General features: G+C 40.0%; 1 protein-coding gene across 1 annotated transcript in view; it reads right to left on the bottom strand.

The window, feature by feature from the left end:
* LOC139758578 (uncharacterized) overlaps positions 1 to 21,226 on the bottom strand; it is a 43,238-nt gene extending 22,012 nt beyond the window's left edge. The window contains exons 1-2 of the mRNA XM_071680098.1: positions 21,013 to 21,226; positions 11,287 to 11,467 (exon numbers count right to left, since the gene is read on the bottom strand). Coding sequence (XP_071536199.1) covers positions 11,287 to 11,467; positions 21,013 to 21,177 — 346 coding nt within the window. The 5' untranslated portion in view covers positions 21,178 to 21,226. The remainder of the gene's footprint in view (positions 1 to 11,286; positions 11,468 to 21,012) is intronic.
* Between the last annotated feature and the right edge of the window lie 534 nt (positions 21,227 to 21,760).

Raw genomic sequence — 21,760 nt, 5'->3', positions numbered from 1 at the left:
TCCTACGCGTACACATGCCTTACATCCTCGATAAAAACTTTTCACTGCTTCTAACAACTTTCCTCCCACACCATATATTCTTAATGCCTTGCACAGAGCATCTCTATCAACTCTGTCATATGCCTTCTGCAGATCCATAAATGCTACATGCAAATCCATTTGCTTTCCTAAGTATTTCTCACATACATTCTTCAAATCAAACACCTGATCCACACATCCTCTACCGCTTCTGAAACTACACTGTTCTTCCCCAATCTGATGCTATGTACATGCCTTCACCCTCTCAATCAATACACTCCCATATGATTTTCCAGTAATACTCATGAGACTTATTCCTCTGTAATTTGAGCACTCACCTTTGTACTCTTTGCCATTGTACAATGGCACTATGGAAGGATTCCGCCAATCCTCAGGCACCTAATCATAAATCATACATACATTAGATAACCTTACCAACCAGTCAAAAATACAATCACCCCCTTTTTTAATAAATTCCACTGAAATACCATCCAAACCCGCTGCCTTGCCGGCTTTCGTCTTCCGTAAAGCTTTTACTACCTCTTTTCTGTTTACCAAATCATTTTCCCTAACCCTCTCACTTTGCACACCATCCTCGACCAAAACACCCTATACCTAGCACTCTATCATCAAACACATTCAACAAACCTTCAAAATACTCATTCTATCTCCTTCTCACATCACCACTACTTGTTGTCACCTCCCCAGTAGCCCCCTTCACTGAAGTTCCCATTTGTCCCCTTGTCTCACGCACTTTATTTACCTCCTTCCAAAACGTCTTTTTATTCTCCCAAAAATTTAATGATGCTCTCTCACCCCAACTCTCATTTGCCCTCTGTTTCACCTCTTGCACCTTTCTCTTGACCTCATGCATCTTTCTTTTATACATCTCCCACTCATTTGCATTTTTTCCCTGCATAAGTAGTTCAATTGCCTCTCTCTTCTCTATCACTAACAATTTTACCTCTTCATCCCACCACTCACTACCCTGTCTAATCTGCCCACCTCCCACGCTTCTCATGCCACAAGCATCTTTTGCGCAAGCCATCATTCTTTCTCTAAATACATCCCATTCCTCCCCCACTCCCCTGACCTCCTTTGTTCTTATCATTTTCCATTCTGTACTCAGTCTCTCCTGGACCTTCCTCACATAAATCTCGTTCGCAAGCTCACTTACTCTCACCATTCTCTTAACCCCAACATTCTCTCTTCTTTTCTAAAAACATCTACAAATCTTCACCTTCGCCTCCAGAAGATAATAATCAGACATCCCTCCAGTTCCACCTCTCAGCACATTAACATCCAAAAGTCTCTCTTCCTAGCGCCTATCAATTAACACGTAATTCAATAACGCTCTCTGGCCATCTCTCCTACTTACATACGTATACTTATGTATATCTCGCTTTTTAAACCAGGTATTCCCAATCACCAGTCCTTTTACAGCACATAAATCTACAAGCTCTTCACTATTTCCATTTACAACACTGAACACCCCATGTATATCAATTATTCCCTCAACTGCCATATTACTCACCTTTGAATTTAAATCACCCATCACTATAACCCGGTCTCCTGCATCACAACCACTGACACACTCATTCAGCTGCTCCCAAAACACTTGCCTCTCATGTTCTTTTTTCTCATGCGCAGGTGCATACACACCAATAATCACACATCTCTCTCCATCAACTTACAGTTTTACCCTTATCAATCTAGAGTTTACTTTCTTACTCTCTGTCACATACTCCCACCACTTTTATTTCAGCAGAAGTGCTACTCCTTTCCTTGCTCTTGTCCTCTTACTAACCCCTGACTTTACTCCCAAAACATTCCTAAACCACTCTTCCCCTTTACCCTTGACCTTCGTTTTACTCAGAGCCAAAACATTCAGGTTCCTTTCCTCAAACTTACGACCTATTTCTCCTATATTCTCATCTTGGTTACATCCACACACATTTAGACACCCCAATCTGAGCCTTCGAGGAGGATGAGCACTCCCCGCGCGACTCCTTCTGTTTCCCATTTTAGAAAGTTAAAATACAAGGAGGGGAGAGTTTCTGACCCCCCGCTACCATCCCCAAAAGTCGCCTTCTACGACAAGTGAGGAATGCGTGGGAAGTATTCTTTCTCCCCTATCCTCAGGGATTATTATCATTATCATTATTATTATTATATTATCATTATCATTATCATCTTTATTATTATCATCTTTACTATCATTATCATTACTATTATTATCATTATTATTATCATCATTATCATTATTGTTATTATTATCATTATATTTATTATTATTATAACTATTATCATTATTATTATTATTATCATTATTTTTATTAATAATATTATCATTGTTATTAGAATTATCATTATTATTATTATTATTGTTATTATTATTACTATGATTATAATTGTTATTTTTAACATTATTGTTATAATTACTTTTTTATTATCATTCTTATTATTATCATTATTATTATTACTAATATCATTATTATTATCACTATCATTATTCTTATTACTATTATTATTAATATTATTATTATCATTATTATTATTATTATGATTATTATTATTATTATTATTATTATTATTATTATTATTATTATTATTATTATTATTATCATTATAGTTATCATTATCATTATTATTATACTTATTATCATTGTTAATATTAATAATGTTGTTATTCTTATCATTGCTTTTATCATTGTACTTAATCGTCGTTTCTCGCGATAGCAAAGTAAAGTCATGAAACAGACGAAAAATGGCCTATCCACCTATATATACACGCACACACACACACACACACATATATATATATATATATATATATGTGTATTCCTCGCGTGTCGTAGAAAGCGACTAGAGGGGACGGGAGCGGGGGGCCGGAAATCCTCCCCTCCTTGTATTAACTTTCTAAAATGGGAAACAGAAGAAGGAGTCACGCGGGGAGTGATCATCCTCCTCGAAGGCTCAGAGTGGGGTGCCTAAATGTGTGTGGATGTAACCAAGATGTGAAAAAAGGAGAGATAGGTAGTATGTTTGAGGAAAGGAACCTGGATGTTTTGGCTCTGAGTGAAACGAAGCTCAAGGGTAAAGGGGAAGAGTGGTTTGGAAATGTCTGGGGAGTGAAGTCAGGGGTTAGTGAGAGGACAAGAGCAAGGGAAGGAGTAGCAATACTCCTGAAACAGGAGTTGTGGGAGTATGTGATAGAATGTAAGAAAGTAAATTCTCGATTAATATGGGTAAAATTGAAAGTTGATGGAGAGAGGTGGGTGATTATTGGTGCATATGCACCTGGGCATGAGAAGAAAGATCATGAGAGGCAAGTGTTTTGGGAGCAGCTGAATGAGTGTGTTAGCGGTTTTGATGCACGAGACCGGGTTATAGTGATGGGTGATTTGAATGCAAAGGTGAGTAATGTGGCAGTTGAGGGAATAATTGGTATGCATGGGGTGTTCAGTGTTGTAAATGGAAATGGTGAAGAGCTTGTAGATTTATGTGCTGAAAAAGGACTGATGATTGGGAATAGCTGGTTTAAAAAGCGAGATATACATAAGTATACTTATGTAAGCAGGAGAGATGGCCAGAGAGCGTTATTGGATTACGTGTTAATTGACAGGCGTGCGAAAGAGAGACTTTTGGATGTTAATGTGCTGAGAGGTGCAACTGGAGGGATGTCTGATCATTATCTTGTGGAGGCTAAGGTGAAGATTAGTATGGGTTTTCAGAAAAGAGGAGTGAATGTTGGGGTGAAGAAGGTGGTGAGAGTAAGTGAGCTTGGGAAGGAGACCTGTGTGGGGAAGTACCAGGAGAGACTGTGTACAGAATGGAAAAAGGTGAGAACAATGGAAGTAAGGGGAGTGGGGGAGGAATGGGATGTATTTAGGGAATCAGTGATGGATTGCGCAAAAGATGCTTGTGGCATGAGAAGAGTGGGAGGTGGGCTGTTTAGAAAGGGTAGTGAGTGGTGGGATGAAGAAGTAAGAGTATTAGTGAAAGAGAAGAGAGAGGCATTTGGACGATTTTTGCAGGGAAAAAATGCAATTGAGTGGGAGAAGTATAAAAGAAAGAGACAGGAGGTCAAGAGAAAGGTGCAAGAGGTGAAAAAAAGGGCAAATGAGAGTTGGGGTGAGAGACTATCAGTAAATTTTAGGGAGAATAAAAAGATGTTCTGGAAGGAGGTAAATAGGGTGCGTAAGACAAGGGAGCAAATGGGAACTTCAGTGAAGGGCGTAAATGGGGAGGTGATAACAAGTAGTGGTGATGTGAGAAGGAGATGGAATGAGTATTTTGAAGGTTTGTTGAATGTGTCTGATGACAGAGTGGCAGATATAGGGTGTTTTGGTCGAGGTGGTGTGCAAAGTGAGAGGGTTAGGGAAAATGATTTGGTAAACAAAGAAGAGGTAGTAAAAGCTTTGCGGAAAATGAAAGCCGGCAAGGCAGCAGGTTTGGATGGTATTGCAGTGGAATTTATTAAAAAAGGGGGTGACTGTATTGTTGACTGGTTGGTAAGGTTATTTAATGTATGTATGACTCATGGTGAGGTGCATGAGGATTGGCGGAATGCGTGCATAGTGCCATTGTACAAAGGCAAAGGGGATAAGAGTGAGTGCTCAAATTACAGAGGTATAAGTTTGTTGAGTATTCCTGGTAAACTATATGGGAGGGTATTGATTGAGAGGGTGAAGGCATGTACAGAGCATCAGATTGGGGAAGAGCAGTGCGGTTTCAGAAGTGGTAGAGGATGTGTGGATCAGGTGTTTGCTTTGAAGAATGTATGTGAGAAATACTTAGAAAAGCAAATGGATTTGTATGTAGCATTTATGGATCTGGAGAAGGCATATGATAGAGTTGATAGAGATGCTCTGTGGAAGGTATTAAGAATATATGGTGTGGGAGGCAAGTTGTTAGAAGCAGTGAAAAGTTTTTATCGAGGATGTAAGGCATGTGTACGTGTAGGAAGAGAGGAAAGTGATTGGTTCTCAGTGAATGTAGGTTTGCGGCAGGGGTGTGTGATGTCTCCATGGTTGTTTAATTTGTTTATGGATGGGGTTGTTAGGGAGGTAAATGCAAGAGTCCTGGAAAGAGGGGCAAGTATGAAGTCTGTTGGGGATGAGAGAGCTTGGGAAGTGAGTCAGTTGTTGTTCGCTGATGATACAGCGCTGGTGGCTGATTCATGTGAGAAACTGCAGAAGCTGGTGACTGAGTTTGGTAAAGTGTGTGGAAGAAGAAAGTTAAGAGTAAATGTGAATAAGAGCAAGGTTATTAGGTACAGTAGGGTTGAGGGTCAAGTCAATTGGGAGGTGAGTTTGAATGGAGAAAAACTGGAGGAAGTGAAGTGTTTTAGATATCTGGGAGTGGATCTGTCAGCGGATGGAACCATGGAAGCGGAAGTGGATCATAGGGTGGGGGAGGGGGCGAAAATTTTGGGAGCCTTGAAAAATGTGTGGAAGTCGAGAACATTATCTCGGAAAGCAAAAATGGGTATGTTTGAAGGAATAGTGGTTCCAACAATGTTGTATGGTTGCGAGGCGTGGGCTATGGATAGAGTTGTGCGCAGGAGGATGGATGTGCTGGAAATGAGATGTTTGAGGACAATGTGTGGTGTGAGGTGGTTTGATCGAGTAAGTAACGTAAGGGTAAGAGAGATGTGTGGAAATAAAAAGAGCGTGGTTGAGAGAGCAGAAGAGGGTGTTTTGAAATGGTTTGGGCACATGGAGAGAATGAGTGAGGAAAGATTGACCAAGAGGATATATGTGTCGGAGGTGGAGGGAACGAGGAGAAGAGGGAGACCAAATTGGAGGTGGAAAGATGGAGTGAAAAAGATTTTGTGTGATCGGGGCCTGAACATGCAGGAGGGTGAAAGGAGGGCAAGGAATAGAGTGAATTGGAGCGATGTGGTATACAGGGGTTGACGTGCTGTCAGTGGATTGAATCAAGGCATGTGAAGCGTCTGGGGTAAACCATGGAAAGCTGTGTAGGTATGTATATTTGCGTGTGTGGACGTGTGTATGTACGTGTGTATGGGGGTTGGGCCATTTCTTTCGTCTGTTTCCTCGCGCTACCTCGCAAACGCGGGAGACAGCGACAAAGTATAAAAAAAAAAAAAAATATATATATATATATATATATATATATATATATATATATATATATATATATATATATATATATATATATATATATATATATAAATATATATATATATATATATATGTGTGTGTGTGTGTGTGTGTGTGTGTATTTTAACTTTCTAAAATGGCAAACAGAAGGAGTCGCGCGGGGAGTGCTCATCCTCCTCGAAGGCTCAGACTGGGGTATCTAAATGTGTGTAGATGTAACCAAGATGAGAAAAAAGGAGAGATAGGTAGTATGTTTGAGGAAAGGAACCTGGATGTTTTGGCTCTCAGTGAAACGAAGCTCAAGGGTAAAGGGGAAGAGTGGTTTGGGAATGTCTTGGGAGTAAAGTCAGGGGTTAGTGAGAGGAAAAAGAGCACTACTCCTGAAACAGGAGTTGTGGGAGTATGTAATAGAATGTAAGAAAGTAAATTCTAGATTAATATGGGTAAAACTGAAAGTTCATGGAGAGAGATGGGTGATTTTTGGTGCATATGCACCTGGGCATGAGAAGAAAGATCATGAGAGGCAAGTGTTTTGGGAGCAGCTGAATGAGTGTGTTAGTGGTTTTAATGCACAAGACCGGGTTATAGTGATGGGTGATTTGAATGCAAAGGTGAGTAATTTGGCAGTTGAGGGAATAATTGGTATACATGTGGTGTTCATTGTTGTAAATGGAAATGGTGAAGAACTTGTAGATTTATGTGCTGAAAAAGGACTGGTGATTGGGAATAACTGGTTTAATAAGCGAGATATACGTAAGTTTACATATGTAAGTAGGAGAGATGGCCAGAGAGCGTTATTGGATTACGTGTTAATTGAGAGGCGCGCGAAAGAGAGACTTTTGGATGTTAATGTGCTGAGAGGTGCAACTGGAGGGATGTCTGATCATTATCTTGTGGAGGCGAAGGTGAAGATTTGTATGGGTTTTCAGAAAAGAAGAGAGAATGTTGGGGGGAAGAGGGTGGTGAGAGTAAGTGAGCTTGGGAAGGAGACTTGTGTGAGGAAGTACCAGGAGTGACTGAGCACAGAATGGAAAAAGCTGAGAACAGAGGAGGTAAGGGGAGTGGGGGAGGAATGGGATGTATTTAGGGAATCAGTGATGGCTTCCGCAAAAGATGCTTGTGGCATGAGAAGCGTGGGAGGTGGGTTGATTAGAAAGGGTAGTGAGTGGTGGGATGAAGAAGTAAGATTATTAGTGAAAGAGAAGAGAGAGGTGTTTGGACGATCTTTGCAGGGAAAAATGCAAGTGAGAGGGAGATGTATAAAAGAAAGAGACAGGAGGTCAAGAGAAAGGTGCAAGAGGTGAAAAAGAGGGCAAATTAGAGTTGGGGTGAGAGAGCATCATTAAATTTTAGGGAGAATAAAAAGACGTTCGGGAAGGAGGTAAATAAAGAGCGTAAGACAAGGGAGCAAATAGGAACTTGAGTGAAGGGGGCTAATGGGGAGGTGATAACAAGTAGTGGTGATGTGGGAAGAAGATTGAGTGAGTATTTTGAAGGTTTGTTGAATGTGTTTGATGATAGAGTGGCAGATATAGGGTGTTTTGGTCGAGGTGGTGTGCAAAGTGAGAGAGTTAGGGAAAATGATTTGGTAAACAGAAAAGAGGTAGCAAAAGCTTTGCGGAAAATGATTGCCGTCAAGGCAGCAGGTTTGGATGGTATTGCCGTGGAATTTATTAAAAAAGGAGGTGACTGTATCATTGACTGGTTAGTAAGGTTATTTAATGTATGTATGATTCATGGTGAGGTGCCTGACGATTATCGGAATGCGTGCATAGTGCCATTGTACAAAGGCAAAGGGGATAAGAGTGAGTGCTCAAATTCCAGAGGTATACGTTTGTTGAGTATTCCAGGTAAATTATATAGGAGGGTATTGACTGAGAGGGTGAAGGCATATACAGAGCATCAGATTGGGGAAGAGCAGTGTGGTTTCAGAAGTGGTTGAGGATGTGTGGATCAGGTGTTTGCTTTGAAGAATGTATGTGAGAAATACTTAGAAAAGTCAATGGATTTGTATGTAGCATTTATGGATATGGAGAAGGCATAAGATATAGTCGATAGAGATGCTCTGTGGAAGATACTAAGACTTTACGGTGTGGGAGGCAAGTTGTTAGAGGCAGTGAAAAGTTTGTATCAAGGATGTAAGGCATGTGTACGTGTAGGAAGAGAGGAAAGTGATTGGTTCTCAGTGAATATAGGCTTGCGGCACGGATGTGTGATGTCTCCATGGTTGTTAAATTTGTTTATGGATGGGGTTGTTAGGGAGGTGAATGCAAGAGTTGTGGAGAGAGGGGCAAGTATGCAGTCTGTTGTGGATGAGAGAGCTAGGGAAGTGAGCAAGTTGTTGTTCGCTGATGATAGGGCGCTGTTAGCTGATTCATTTGAGAAACTGCAGGAGCTGGTGACTGAGTTTGGTAAAGTGTGTGAAAGAAGAAAGTTAAGAGTAAATGTGAATAAGAGCAAGGTTATTAGGTACAGTAGGTTTAAGGGCCAAGTCAATTGGGAGGTAAGTTTGAATGGAGAAAAACTGGAGGAAGTAAAGTGTTTTAGATATCTGGGAGTGGATCTGGCAGCGGATGGAACCATGGAAGCGGAAGTGAATCATAGGGTGGGGGAGGGGGCGAAAATTCTCGGAGCCTTGAAGAATGTTTGGAAGTCGACAACATTATCTCCGAAAGCAAAAATAACTGTTTGAAGGAATTGTGGTTTCAACAATGTTGTATGGTTGCGAGGCGTGGGGTATGGATAGAGTTGTGCGCAGGAGGGTGGATGTACTGGAAATGAGATGTTTGATGACAATATGTGGTGTGGGGTGTTTTGAGTGAGTAAGTAACGTAAGGGAAAGAGAGATGTGTGGATCTAAAAAGAGAGTGGTTGAGAGAGCAGATGAGTGTGTTTTAAAATGGTTTGGGCACGTGGAGAGAATGGATGAGGAAAGATTGACCAAGAGGACATATGTGTCGGAGGTGAAGGGAACGAGGAGAAGTGGGAGACCAAATTGGATGTGGAAAGATGGTGTGAAAAAGATTTTGAGTGATCGGGGCCTGAACATGCAGGAGGGTTAAAGGCGGGCAAGGAATAGAGTGAATTGGATCGATGTGGTATACCGGGGTTGACGTTCCGTCAATGGATTGAATCAGGGCATGCGAAGCATCTGGGGTAAACCATGGAAAGTTGTGTGGGGCCTGGATGTGTAAAGGGAGGTGTGGTTTCGGGCATTATTGCATGACAGCTAGAGATTGAGTGTGAACGAATGGGGCCTTTGTTGTCTTTTCCTAGCGCTACCTCGCACACATGAGGGGAGAGGGGGATGGGATTCCATGTGTGGCATGGTGGCGATGGAAATAAATAAAGGCAGACAGTGTGAATTGTGTGCATGGGTATATATGTATGTGTCTTTGTGTGTATATATATGTGTACATTGAGATGTATAGGTATGTATATTTGCGTGTGTGGACGTGTATGTATATACATGTATATGGGGGTGGGTTGGGCCATTTCTTTCGTCTGTTTTCTTGCGCTACCTCGCAAACGCGGGAGACAGCGACGAAGCAAAATGAATAAGTAGATATATATGATATATATATATATATATATATATATATATATATATATATATATATATATACATATATATAATATATATATACATATATATATGTATATATATATATATATATATATATATATATATATATATATATATATATATATATATATATATATATATATATATATATATATATATATATATATATATATATATATACATATATATATATATATATATATATATATATATATATATATATATATATATATATATATATATATATATATATATATATCTTTTCTTTCATACTATTCGCCATTTCCCGCATTAGCGAGGTAGCGTTAAGAACAGAGGACTGGGCCTTTTAGGGAATATCCTCACCAGGCGTGATCAAGATATTCCTATGAGTCCACGGGGAAAATGAAACACGAAAAGTTGCCAAGTGCACTTTCGTGTAATAATCACATCATCTGGGGAGACACAAGAGAGAAATATAACAGTCAGTTGATGTAAATCGAAGAGACGAAGTTAGGACGCCATTTGGTAAACATGTTGAGGCCTTTTGTAACTCTTCCCTAGAAATTACTTATGTAACATCTAGTCAAGTTGAATTTTTTTCGACCACGAATAATTGGGTATTGTAAATTAAGCATAGATTACACAAGCAAAATATTTTTCTTTCATTTATTGTCTCCTCTTTCGGCATGTAGATCCTACCAGTCTTCCTCTCTTCTCTCCATATGTTCAAGCTATATTAGCACACGATGGTCAGCCATCTAAGTCATATCATGTTTACTTTTCTCTCTCTCTCTCTCTCTCTCTCTCTCTCTCTCTCTCTCTCTCTCTCTCTCTCTCTCTCTCTCTCTCTCTCTCTCTCTCTCTCTCTCTCTCTCTCTCTCTCTCTCTCTCTCTCTCTCCTAAACTGTCGTTCCTCACAACGTCACTTGCCTTACACCACAAATCCTTCTCGAATATCTTATTTGTAACTCATGCACTTTCATCGTTTCTTAAACCTGAATCCATACGAAGCTGCCACAACCGTTAAACCTTCAACTCTACCCACTTTTACCCTGAAAAACTTTTATCTCTCCTTCCAAATGCAGGCAGGATCTTTCGCATTACCCCTGTAGATATGATCACAACCGTGTCCACCCCCAGGTGCATACAGCATTCCATTTTCTCCTCTCCATTCAAACCGATAATGAAACCAAGCTGCCGAGTTCCTGTTTCAACTCCTACCTCAGATCTATTCACGTTATTTCTTATTTTTTCCCTTTTTCTCACTATCTGAGACACAAGCTTCCCGATTCACCCATTCAGAAAGAAGTCTAAAAAATGTAATGGAAACCTTGAGCCAGAATCTTCAAGTATTCACTTTACCAATAAGGATGTTCTCACATAACATTCTAGGAGATGTGCGTCATATATTTACACCCTAACACGGTTTTAAAAAGATAAACATTCAGACCTTAATATATGACTGAAATTAGATGAATGTGAACTAATCTTATCAGTGGCAGAAAATATCAATATCCATTTACGTCAACTGTGATGCTGCTGAAACTTGATTAAAAGATGTTGGGTAATGACCTGTTTTGGAGAAGGCTTCACCAGTGATGATTTTCATGAAGGACTCCGACTCCACAAGGGCGTGTCTGCCTTGCTTCACCAACGTGTTTATGCTGGTTCGAAAGTCACTACTCTTCTGAAGTAGAATACGTCCTGCTGCTTCTGCCTCGGAAATATCTTTCGCTATGCTAGACTCTGCTGACTGACATTAACAATACATATATATATATATATATATATATATATATATATATATATATATATATATATATATATATATATATATATATATATATACATTTATTCATTTATTATATTGATGAACTTTTCATATGTTACGGAAGTAAGGCCAGGAAACAGGAAAAACGACCAATCCACTCATATACGAAAATATATACATGCAGGTATATGTAAATTCATTTCTATTCACTATATGTGATCGACATTCCCTGCGTCAGCATGGTAGAGCCATGAAATAGACGAAAAATGGCCCATCCACACACAAAACCAGACAAACACACACACACACACACACACACACACACACACATTTATATATATATATATATATATATATATATATATATATATATATATATATATATATATATATATATATATATATATATATATATATATATATATATATATTTATGTGTGTGTATTAATTCATTTATTTATCTATTTTGCTTTGTCGCTGTCTCCCGCTTTGGCGAAGTAGCGCAAGGAAAAAGACGAAAAAAAGTGGCCCAACCCACCCACAAACACATGTATATACATACCCGTCCACAGAAGCAAATATACATATCTATACATCTCAACGTTTACATATGTATACACACACAGACATATACATGTATACACATGTACATAATTCATACTGTCTAACTTTATTCATTCCCATCGCGACCCCGCCACACATGAAATAAAAACCCCCTCCCCCCTCGTGTGCGCGAGATAGCGCTAGGAAAAGACAACAAAGGCCACATTCGTTCAAACACACACACACACTCACACACACACACACACACACACACATATATATATTTATATATATATATATATATATATATATATATATATATATATATATATATATATATATATATATATATATATATATATATATATATATATATATATATATATATATATATATATATATATATATGAATTATATGGGAGGGTATTGATTGAGAGGGTGAAGGCATGTACAGAGCATCAGATTGGGGAAGAGCAGTGTGGTTTCAGAAGTGGTAGAGGATGTGTGGATCAGGTGTTTGCTTTGAAGAATGTATGTGAGAAATACTTAGAAAAGCAAATGGATTTGTATGTAGCATTTATGGATCTGGAGAAGGCATATGATAGAGTTGATAGAGATGCTCTGTGGAAGGTATTAAGAATATATGGTGTGGGAGGCAAGTTGTTAGAAGCAGTGAAAAGTTTTTATCGAGGATGTAAGGCATGTGTACTTGTAGGAAGAGAGGAAAGTGATTGGTTCTCAGTGAATGTAGGCTTGCGGCAGGGGTGTGTGATGTCTCCATGGTTGTTTAATTTGTTTATGGATGGGGTTGTTAGGGAGGTAAATGCAAGTTTTGGAAAGAGGGGCAAGTATGAAGTCTGTTGGGGATGAGAGAGCTTGGGAAGTGAGTCAGTTGTTGTTCGCTGATGATACAGCGCTGGTGGCTGATTCATGTGAGAAACTGCAGAAGCTGGTGACTGAGTTTGGTAAAGTGTGTGGAAGAAGAAAGTTAAGAGTAAATGTGAATAAGAGCAAGGTTATTAGGTACAGTAGGGTTGAGGGTCAAGTCAATTGGGAGGTGAGTTTGAATGGAGAAAAACTGGAGGAAGTGAAGTGTTTTAGATATGTGGGAGTGGATCTGGCAGCGGATGGAACCATGTGAGCGGAATTGGATCATAGGGTGGGGGAGGGGGCGAAAATTCTGGGAGCCTTGAAGAATGTGTGGAAGTCGAGAACATTATCTCGGAAAGCAAAAATGGGTATGTTTGAAGGAATAGTGGTTCCAACAATGTTGTATGGTTGCGAGGCGTGGGCTATGGATAGAGTTGTGCGCAGGAGGATGGATGTGCTGGAAATGAGATGTTTGAGGACAATGTGTGGTGTGAGGTGGTTTGATCGAGTAAGTAACGTAAGGGTAAGAGAGATGTGTGGAAGTAAAAAGAGCGTGGTTGAGAGAGCAGAAGAGGGTGTTTTGAAATGGTTTGGGCACATGGAGAGAATGAGTGAGGAAAGATTGACCAAGAGGATATATGTGTCGGAGGTGGAGGGAACGAGGAGAAGAGGGAGACCAAATTGGAGGTGGAAAGATGGAGTGAAAAAGATTTTGTGTGATCGGGGCCTGAACATGCAGGAGGGTGAAAGGAGGGCAAGGAATAGAGTGAATTGGAGCGATGTGGTATACCGGGGTTGACGTGCTGTCAGTGGATTGAATCAAGGCATGTGAAGCGTCTGGGGTAAACCATGGAAAGCTGTGTAGGTATGTATATTTGCGTGTGTGGACGTATGTATATACATGTGTATGGGGGGGGTTGGGCCATTTCTTTCGTCTGTTTCCTTGCGCTACCTCGCAAACGCGGGAGACAGCGACAAAGTATAAAAAAAAAAAAAAAAATATATATATATATATATATATATATATATATATATATATATATATATATATATATATCACGCTTCACATGCCATGATTCAATCCATTGACAGCACGTCGACCCCGGTATACCACATCGATCCAACTCACTCTATTCCATGCCCTCCTTTCACCCTCCTGCATGTTCAGGCTCCGACCACTCAAAATCTTTTTCACTCCATCTTTCCACCTCCAATTTGGTCTACCACTTCTCCTGGTTCCCTCCACCTCCGACATATATATATATATATATATATATTTCTCCTCACTCATTCTCTCCATGTGCCTAAACCATTTCAAAACAACCTCTTCTGCTCTCTCAACCACGCTCTTTTTATTTCCACACATCTCTCTTACCCTTATATTACTTACTCGATCAAACCACCTCACACCACATATTGTCCTGAAACATCTCATTTCCAGCACATCCATCCTCCTGCGCACAACTCTATCCATAGCCTACGCCTCGCAACTATACAACATTGTTGGAACCACTATTTCTTCAAACATACCCATTTTTGCTTTCCGAGATAATGCTCTCGACTTCCACACATTCTTCAAGGCTCCAAGGATTTTCACCCCCTCCCCCACCCTATGATTTACTCCGCTTCCATGGTTCCATCCGCTGCCGGATCCACTCCCAGATATCTAAAACACTCTACTTCCTCCAGTTTTTCTCCATTCAAACTTACCTCCCAGTTGACTTGACCCTCAACCCTACTGTACCTAATAACCTTGCTCTTATTCGCATTTACTCTTAACTTTCTTCTTTCACACACTTTACCAAACTCAGTCACCAGCTTCTGCAGCTTCTCACATGAATCAGCCACCAGCGCTGTATCATCAGCGAACAACAACTGACTCACTTCCCCAAGCTCTCTCATCCACAACAGACTGCATACTTGTCCCTCTTTCCAAAACTCTTGCATTCACCTCCCTAACAACCACATCCATAAACAAATTAAACAACCATGGAGACATCACACACCCCTGCCGCAAACCTACATTCACTGAGAACCAATCACTTTCCTCTCTTCCCACACGTACACATGCCTTACTTCCTCTATAAAAACTTTTCACTGCTTCTAACAACTTGCCTCCCACACCATATATTCTTAGTACCTTCCATAGAGCATCTCTATCAACTCTATCATATGCCTTCTCCAGATCCATAAATGCTACATACAAATACATTTGCATTTCTAAGTATTTCTCACATACATTTTTCAAAGCAAACACCTTATCCACACGTCCTCTACCACTTCTGAAACCACACTGCTCTTCCCCAATCTGATGCTCTGTACATGCCTTCATCATCTCAGTCGATACCCTCCCATATAATTTACCAGGAATACTCAACAAACATATACCTCTGTAATTTGAGCACTCAGTCTTATCCCCTTTACCTTTGTTCAATGGCACTATGCAAGCATTCCGCCAATCCTCAGGCACCTCAACATGTATCATACAAACATTCAATAACTTTACAAAGCAGTCAACAATACAGTCACCCCCTCTTTTAATAAATTCCACTGCAGTACCATCCAAACCTGCTGCCTTGCCAGTTTTCATCTTCCGCAAAGCTTTTACTACCTCTTCTCTGTTTCCCAAATCATTTTCCCTAACCCTCTCACTTTGCACACCACATCGAACAAAACGCCCTATATCTGCCACTCTATCATCACACACATTCAACAAACCTTCAAAATACTCACTCCATCTCCTTTTCACATCACCACTACTTGTCATCACCTCCCCATTAGCCCCCTTCACTAAAGTTCCCATTTGTTCCCTTGTCTTACGCACTTTATTTACCTCCTTCCAGAACATCTTTTTATTCTCCCTAGAATTTAATGATACCCTCTCACTCCAACTCTCATTTGCTCTCTTTCTCACCTCTTGCACTTTTCTCTGACCACCTGTCTCTTTCTTTTATAAATCTCCCACTCATTTGCATTTTTTCCCTGCAAAAATCGTCCAAATGCCTCTCTCTTCTCTTTCACTAATAATCTTACTTCTTCATCCTTTTACTACCCTTTCTAATCAACCCACCTATCACGCTTCTCATGCCACAAGCAACTTTTGCGCGAGCGATCACTGCTTCCCTAAATGCATCCCATTCCTCCCCAACTCCCCTTACCTCCTTTGTTCTCACGTTTTTTTCCATTCTGTACTCAGTCTCTCCTGGTACTTCATCACACAAATCTCCTTCCCAAGCTCCCTTACTCTCACCACTCTCTGCACCCTAACATTCTATCTCTTCTTTTCTGAAAACCTTTACAAATAATCACCTTCGCCTCCACAAGATAATGATCAGACATCCCCTCAGTTGCACGTCTCAGCATATTACTATCCAAAAGTCTCTCTTTTGCGCGCCTATCAATTAACACGTAATCCAATAACGCTCTCTGGCCATCTCTCCTACTTACATACGTATACTTATGTATATCTCTCTTTTTAAACCAGGTATGCCGAATCACCAGTCCTTTTTCAGCATATGAATCTACAAGCTCTTCACCATTTCCATTTACAACACTGAACACCCTACGCATACCAATTATTCCATCAACTGCCACATTACTCACCTTTCCATTGAAATCATCCATCACTATAACCCGGTCTCGTGCATCAAAACCACTAACATACTCATTCAGCTGCTAACAAAACACTTCCCTGTCATCATATTTCTTCTAAAGCCCAGGTGCATATGCACCAAAAATCATCCATCTCTCTCCATTAACTTTCAGTTTTACCCATTTCAATCTAGAGCTTACTTTCTTACACCCTATCACATACTTCCATCACTCTTGTTTCATGAGTAGTGCTACTCTTTCCCTTGCTCTTGTCCTCTCACTAACTCCTGACTTTACTACCAAGACGATCCCAAACCACTCTTCCCCTTTACCCTTGAGCTTGGTTTCACTCAGACCCAAAACATCCAGTTTAATTTCCTCAAACATACTACCTATCTCTCCTTTTTTCTCATCTTGGTTACATCCACACACATTTAGAAACCCCAATCTGAGCCTTCTTGGAGGATGAGCACTCCCCGCGAGACTCCTTATTCTGGTTCCCCTCTTAGAAAGTTAAAATACAAGGAGGGGAGGGTCTCTGGTCCCCCGCTCCCGTCCCCTTTAGTCGCCTTGTACGACACGTGAGGAATGGGTGGGAAGTATTCTTTTTCCCCTCTCTCTCTCTCTCTCTCTCTCTCTCTCTCTCTCTCTCTCTCTCTCTCTCTCTCTCTCTCTCTCTCTCTCTCTCTCTCTCTCTCTCTCTTATACATATATATATATATATATATATATATATATATATATATATATATATATATTCTTTCTTTCAAAATATTCGCCATTACCCGCGTTAGCGAGGTAGCGTTAAGAACAGAGGACTTGGCCTTTGAGAGAATATCCTCACCTGGCCACCTTCTCTGTTCCTTCTTTTGGAAAATTAAAAAAAATGATGAGAGGGGAGAATTTCCAGCCCCCCACTCCCTCCCCTTTTAGTCGCCTTCTTCGACACGCAGGGAACACGTGGGAAGTATTTTTTCTCCCCTATCCCCAGGGATATATATATATATATATATATATATATATATATATATATATATATATATATATATATATATATATATATATATATATATATTCCCTGGGGATAGGGGAGAAAGAATACTTCCCACGTATTCCCTGCGTGTCGTAGAAGGCGACTAAAAGGGGAGGGAGCGGGGGGCTGGAAATCCTCCCCTCTCGTTTCTTTTTTTTTTTTTTAATTTTCCAAAAGAAGGAACAGAGAATTGGGCCAGGTGAGGGTATTCCCTCAAAGGCCCAGTCCCCTGTTCTTAACGCTACCTCGCTAATGCGGGAAATGGCGAATAGTTTGAAAGAAAAAGAAAATATATATATATATATATATATATATATATATATATGAGGGGGGAGGGGGTTGTTATTCCATGTGTGGCGAGGTGGCGATGGGAACAAATAAAGGCACACAGTATGAATTATGTACATGTGTATATATGTATATGTCTGTGTATGTATATATATGTGTACATTGAGATGTATAGTTATGTATATTTGCGTGTGTGGACGTTTATGTATATACATGTGTATGTGGGCGGGTTGGGCCATTCTTTCGTCTGCTTCCTTGCGCTACCTCGCTAACGCGGGAGACAGCGACAAAGCAAAATAAATAGATAAATAAATAATGCTGGTATGTTCAGCATATGTGTGTTGCATTCTTAAGGTGGGAGGAGAGCATTTTAGGGAGGGAAATGAGTGGTGGGATGACCTAGAATAGCAACCCAAAGAGAATTGAGAGGTATATGAACGGTACTTTGAGGAAGCATGTACAAATGAATAGGTAATGCTCAAGAGAAAGCGGCAGGAGGTCAAGGGGAAGATGCAGGGGTTGAGAAAGTGGGCAAATGAGAGCTGGGGTGAGCGAGTATCACTAAACTTCAATGAGAATAGACAGATGTTTTAGAGGAGGTTTTACAGTGTGAGAAAAACATGAGAACAAACTGGAACATAAGCGAATGGGGCAAATGGGAAGAAGTAAGAGATTGTGGTGAAGCTGGGAGGAAATGGAGTTAGTATTCTGAAGAACTGTGTAATGTGTTTGATGACAGGATTACAGATGTAGGTTGTTTGGATCATGGTGGTATGCGAAGTGAGAGTTATAGAGAATGATCTGGTGAAGAGATAGAGGAGGTGGTGACCACCTTGCGTAAGATGAAATGTAGCAAGACGGCTGGAATAGACGGTATTACAATTGATCTTTTTAAAATATGGGTGACTATGTCGAGGAATGGTTATTTAGGATTTTCAATGAATGTATGCATTATGGCAAAGTGCCTGGGGATTGGAGGAATGTATGTATAGAGTCACTTTACAAGGGCGAGGGGGACAAAGATGTACCGGGTAAGTTGTATAGGAGAGTGTTGACTGATAGGATAAAGGTATGTAAAGAACATCATACTGGTTAAGAACAGTATGGTTTCAGAAGTTTCACAGTATGTGTGGATCAGGTGTTTCCTTTAAAGGTTGTGTATGAAAATAAAGAGAAACAGAAGGATTTGTATGTAGCCTTAGGGATCGGGGAAAACATATGCTAGGGTTGATAGAGATGCAATCAAAAGTGTAAGACGATTGTACGATTAAGAGTAGAGGAGAGTAAATGGTTCCAAGTAAAGGTTGGACTACGGCAGGGTATGTGATGCTGTTTAATTTTCTTTTAGATGTGCTGGTAATGGAGGTAAATGCAAAAGTCTAAGGGAGAGATGCAGTCTGTAGGGGATGACAGGGGCTTAGGAAGTGAGTCGGTTGTTGCTTGCTGATGACGCAGCACTGATGGCAAACTCGAATGAGTTACTGTAGAAGTCTGGAAGCGAGTCTGGAAGAGTGTGTGAAAGGATAAAGTTGGGAGTAAATGTGAACAAAATCAAGGTTTTTATTTTTAGCAAGCTAAACGTACAAGTTAGTTGGGGTTGTGAGCATGAATGGGGAAAATATGGCAGAAGCAAAGTTTTTTGATACCTGGTAGTGGGCATGGTGGCAAATGAAATCATGAGTACGGGAATGGATGAGGAGGCAAAGATTCTATAAGCATTAAAGAAAATGCAGAAAGAGATGTCGTTATCTGGGAGAACAAGAAAAAAAAATGCTGTGTGAAAATATTATAGGCCCAACAAAGCCGCATGGATTTGAGGCAGGGGCTATAGAAAAGATGTGCGGAGGAAGAGTAAATTTATTGGACATGAAATTATGAAGGACAATTTGTGGTACGTTGAGATTTGATCGAATATGTAACAATCCCGCAACGCAAGCAAATCTTTGCATTTCCGTCCCTCACCACCCTATTCATCAACTGATTAAACAGTCACGTTGACATACACACCTGCCGCAGACCCACATTCACCTTAAACCATCCACACTTTTCTCTACCTACTCGCGCAAATCAACCACTAATTTATTATGCCTCCCGATTTGTAACTCAGTTAGTCCTTACATTCTGAGTCTGTAGTAGAATTCTTAGGTGCATCATCAAAAGGAATTAGTGAAATAAATGATTAACCTTGCTTTTGGTCCGGTAGGCAAGTATACCTTCCAATCGAAGGTGGAAATCTATTAACCTTTATCTCGCTCGTAGGATTCCATCATTCATCAGGCCTCTTCTTATCCGTATTCTTTTTGTGCATCAAAAGGGAATGATACTGGCATCAGATACATTGCCGCTGGCAACACTTCTCCATCGCGTATCGTGGACGACCAACAAACGTGTCCTTGGTGAGGTAGCCAGCGTTCTGATACCTGAAGAATTTTGTGTCAGTAGGCTCTCAGAACCTGAGATGTGCTAGCGTACGTTTGTACCCTTGTCCACAACAAATCCTTGGTCGAATCAGAGCTCAAAAAACGCTCCCTCCCCTGCCCTGTGAAATGAGGCAATGTCTTTGGAGAAGCTCAACATGCACTGTCTTCCTCTCTATGATTTTGCTCTAATTTGCCAAAACGTATCATTGACTCAGGTTTTGAATGAGTATGAGATCAGTCCTTATGAAATATGATTAACCTTCACAAACACAGTAAACAGCTTTTCCAATGATGTGATCAAATGGTTCTTGTATGATGCCACCATAGCAGGTAATGCAGAGCTCCTGTCTGCTGATAACGCTTGTGGGATCGCGGGGCCTCTCCTTAAACCGTCCAGAGTAAAAGGTCATCACCTCCACACATGAGTCTGTACGACAGAATATCTGTAATATCTCCGGAAGTTTCAACTATCGATTCTGAAAACGGAATTCTCACCATCGTGCTCTTAGGTTCCAGGGCTTTCAATACCATTGTGGATGAAGAAAGGTCTTATAAAGGAAGGAATACATAATAATCTTTCTTTCATTATCAAGGGTTTAAGTTTGCCGATATAAACCTACTTCCTGGGGACATCGCCATCAATTAGTCGGGACGGACTTGGTGAATATGAGGAAGTAATTCGGTCTACAATTGACGAAATCCTTGAAACCCCGTTAATATGACGTTCAATGGCACCATGATTTTTAAGAAAGACAATAAGTTATAAAGAATGATTAACATACACGATAAAAGAAAAAAGAGGTTGAGTTAGTCATCCATATCAAAGAGGCAGATGGATCATCCAATACGTCACGGAGGTTCTGGTAAGGTTGTGGGATGTGTCTCACGGCCAGAAGAGACATAAGGTTACCGGCGTAGCTCCGTGTTAACACCAGCGTCATAATCATCCACGCCCCCAGTACCAGCCGATACCACCACCACCTCCCGGCCTCAACGATGTCTGTTGGAGGTTAGAAAGGGCTTCATCTACAATGTGTAGCGTACATATGTCGGTATATATCACCCAAAACCTTCATATTTCCTAAATATAAGTTTATTATTCACATTGAGTCAGAGGAATGCTTTCATTTCATATGATACGAAGAAATAAAATGCAAGAATGATCTTAATTGATGTATAATTCTGAGAGAAGCTGTTTTCTCTTGTCTTAGGCAAAAAGATAAGATTCTCTTTGATATTGATCTATGGTGAAATGTCCCAAAGAGAAACTAACAAAATACTTTCAGTATTCACAATACTGAAAATGAATTCCAGACGCTCTTATTTCATCTATTAATACTATCAATATGCAGGGGCTTTAAACTTAATGTATAACCTGATCTACGTATACATTCGTTATAACTAAAATGGCGAAGCACACCCTAGAAAACTAGAAAGTGTATGTGTATATATGTATATATATATGTGTGTATATATATATGTGTGTATATATATATATATATATATATATATATATATATATATATATAT

This window comes from Panulirus ornatus, chromosome 30 (genome assembly GCF_036320965.1).
Source record: "Panulirus ornatus isolate Po-2019 chromosome 30, ASM3632096v1, whole genome shotgun sequence".
Taxonomy (NCBI): Eukaryota; Metazoa; Arthropoda; class Malacostraca; order Decapoda; family Palinuridae; genus Panulirus; species Panulirus ornatus.
The sequence above is the reverse complement of the archived record's forward strand: the minus strand, read 5'-3'. Positions and strand labels throughout refer to the sequence as shown.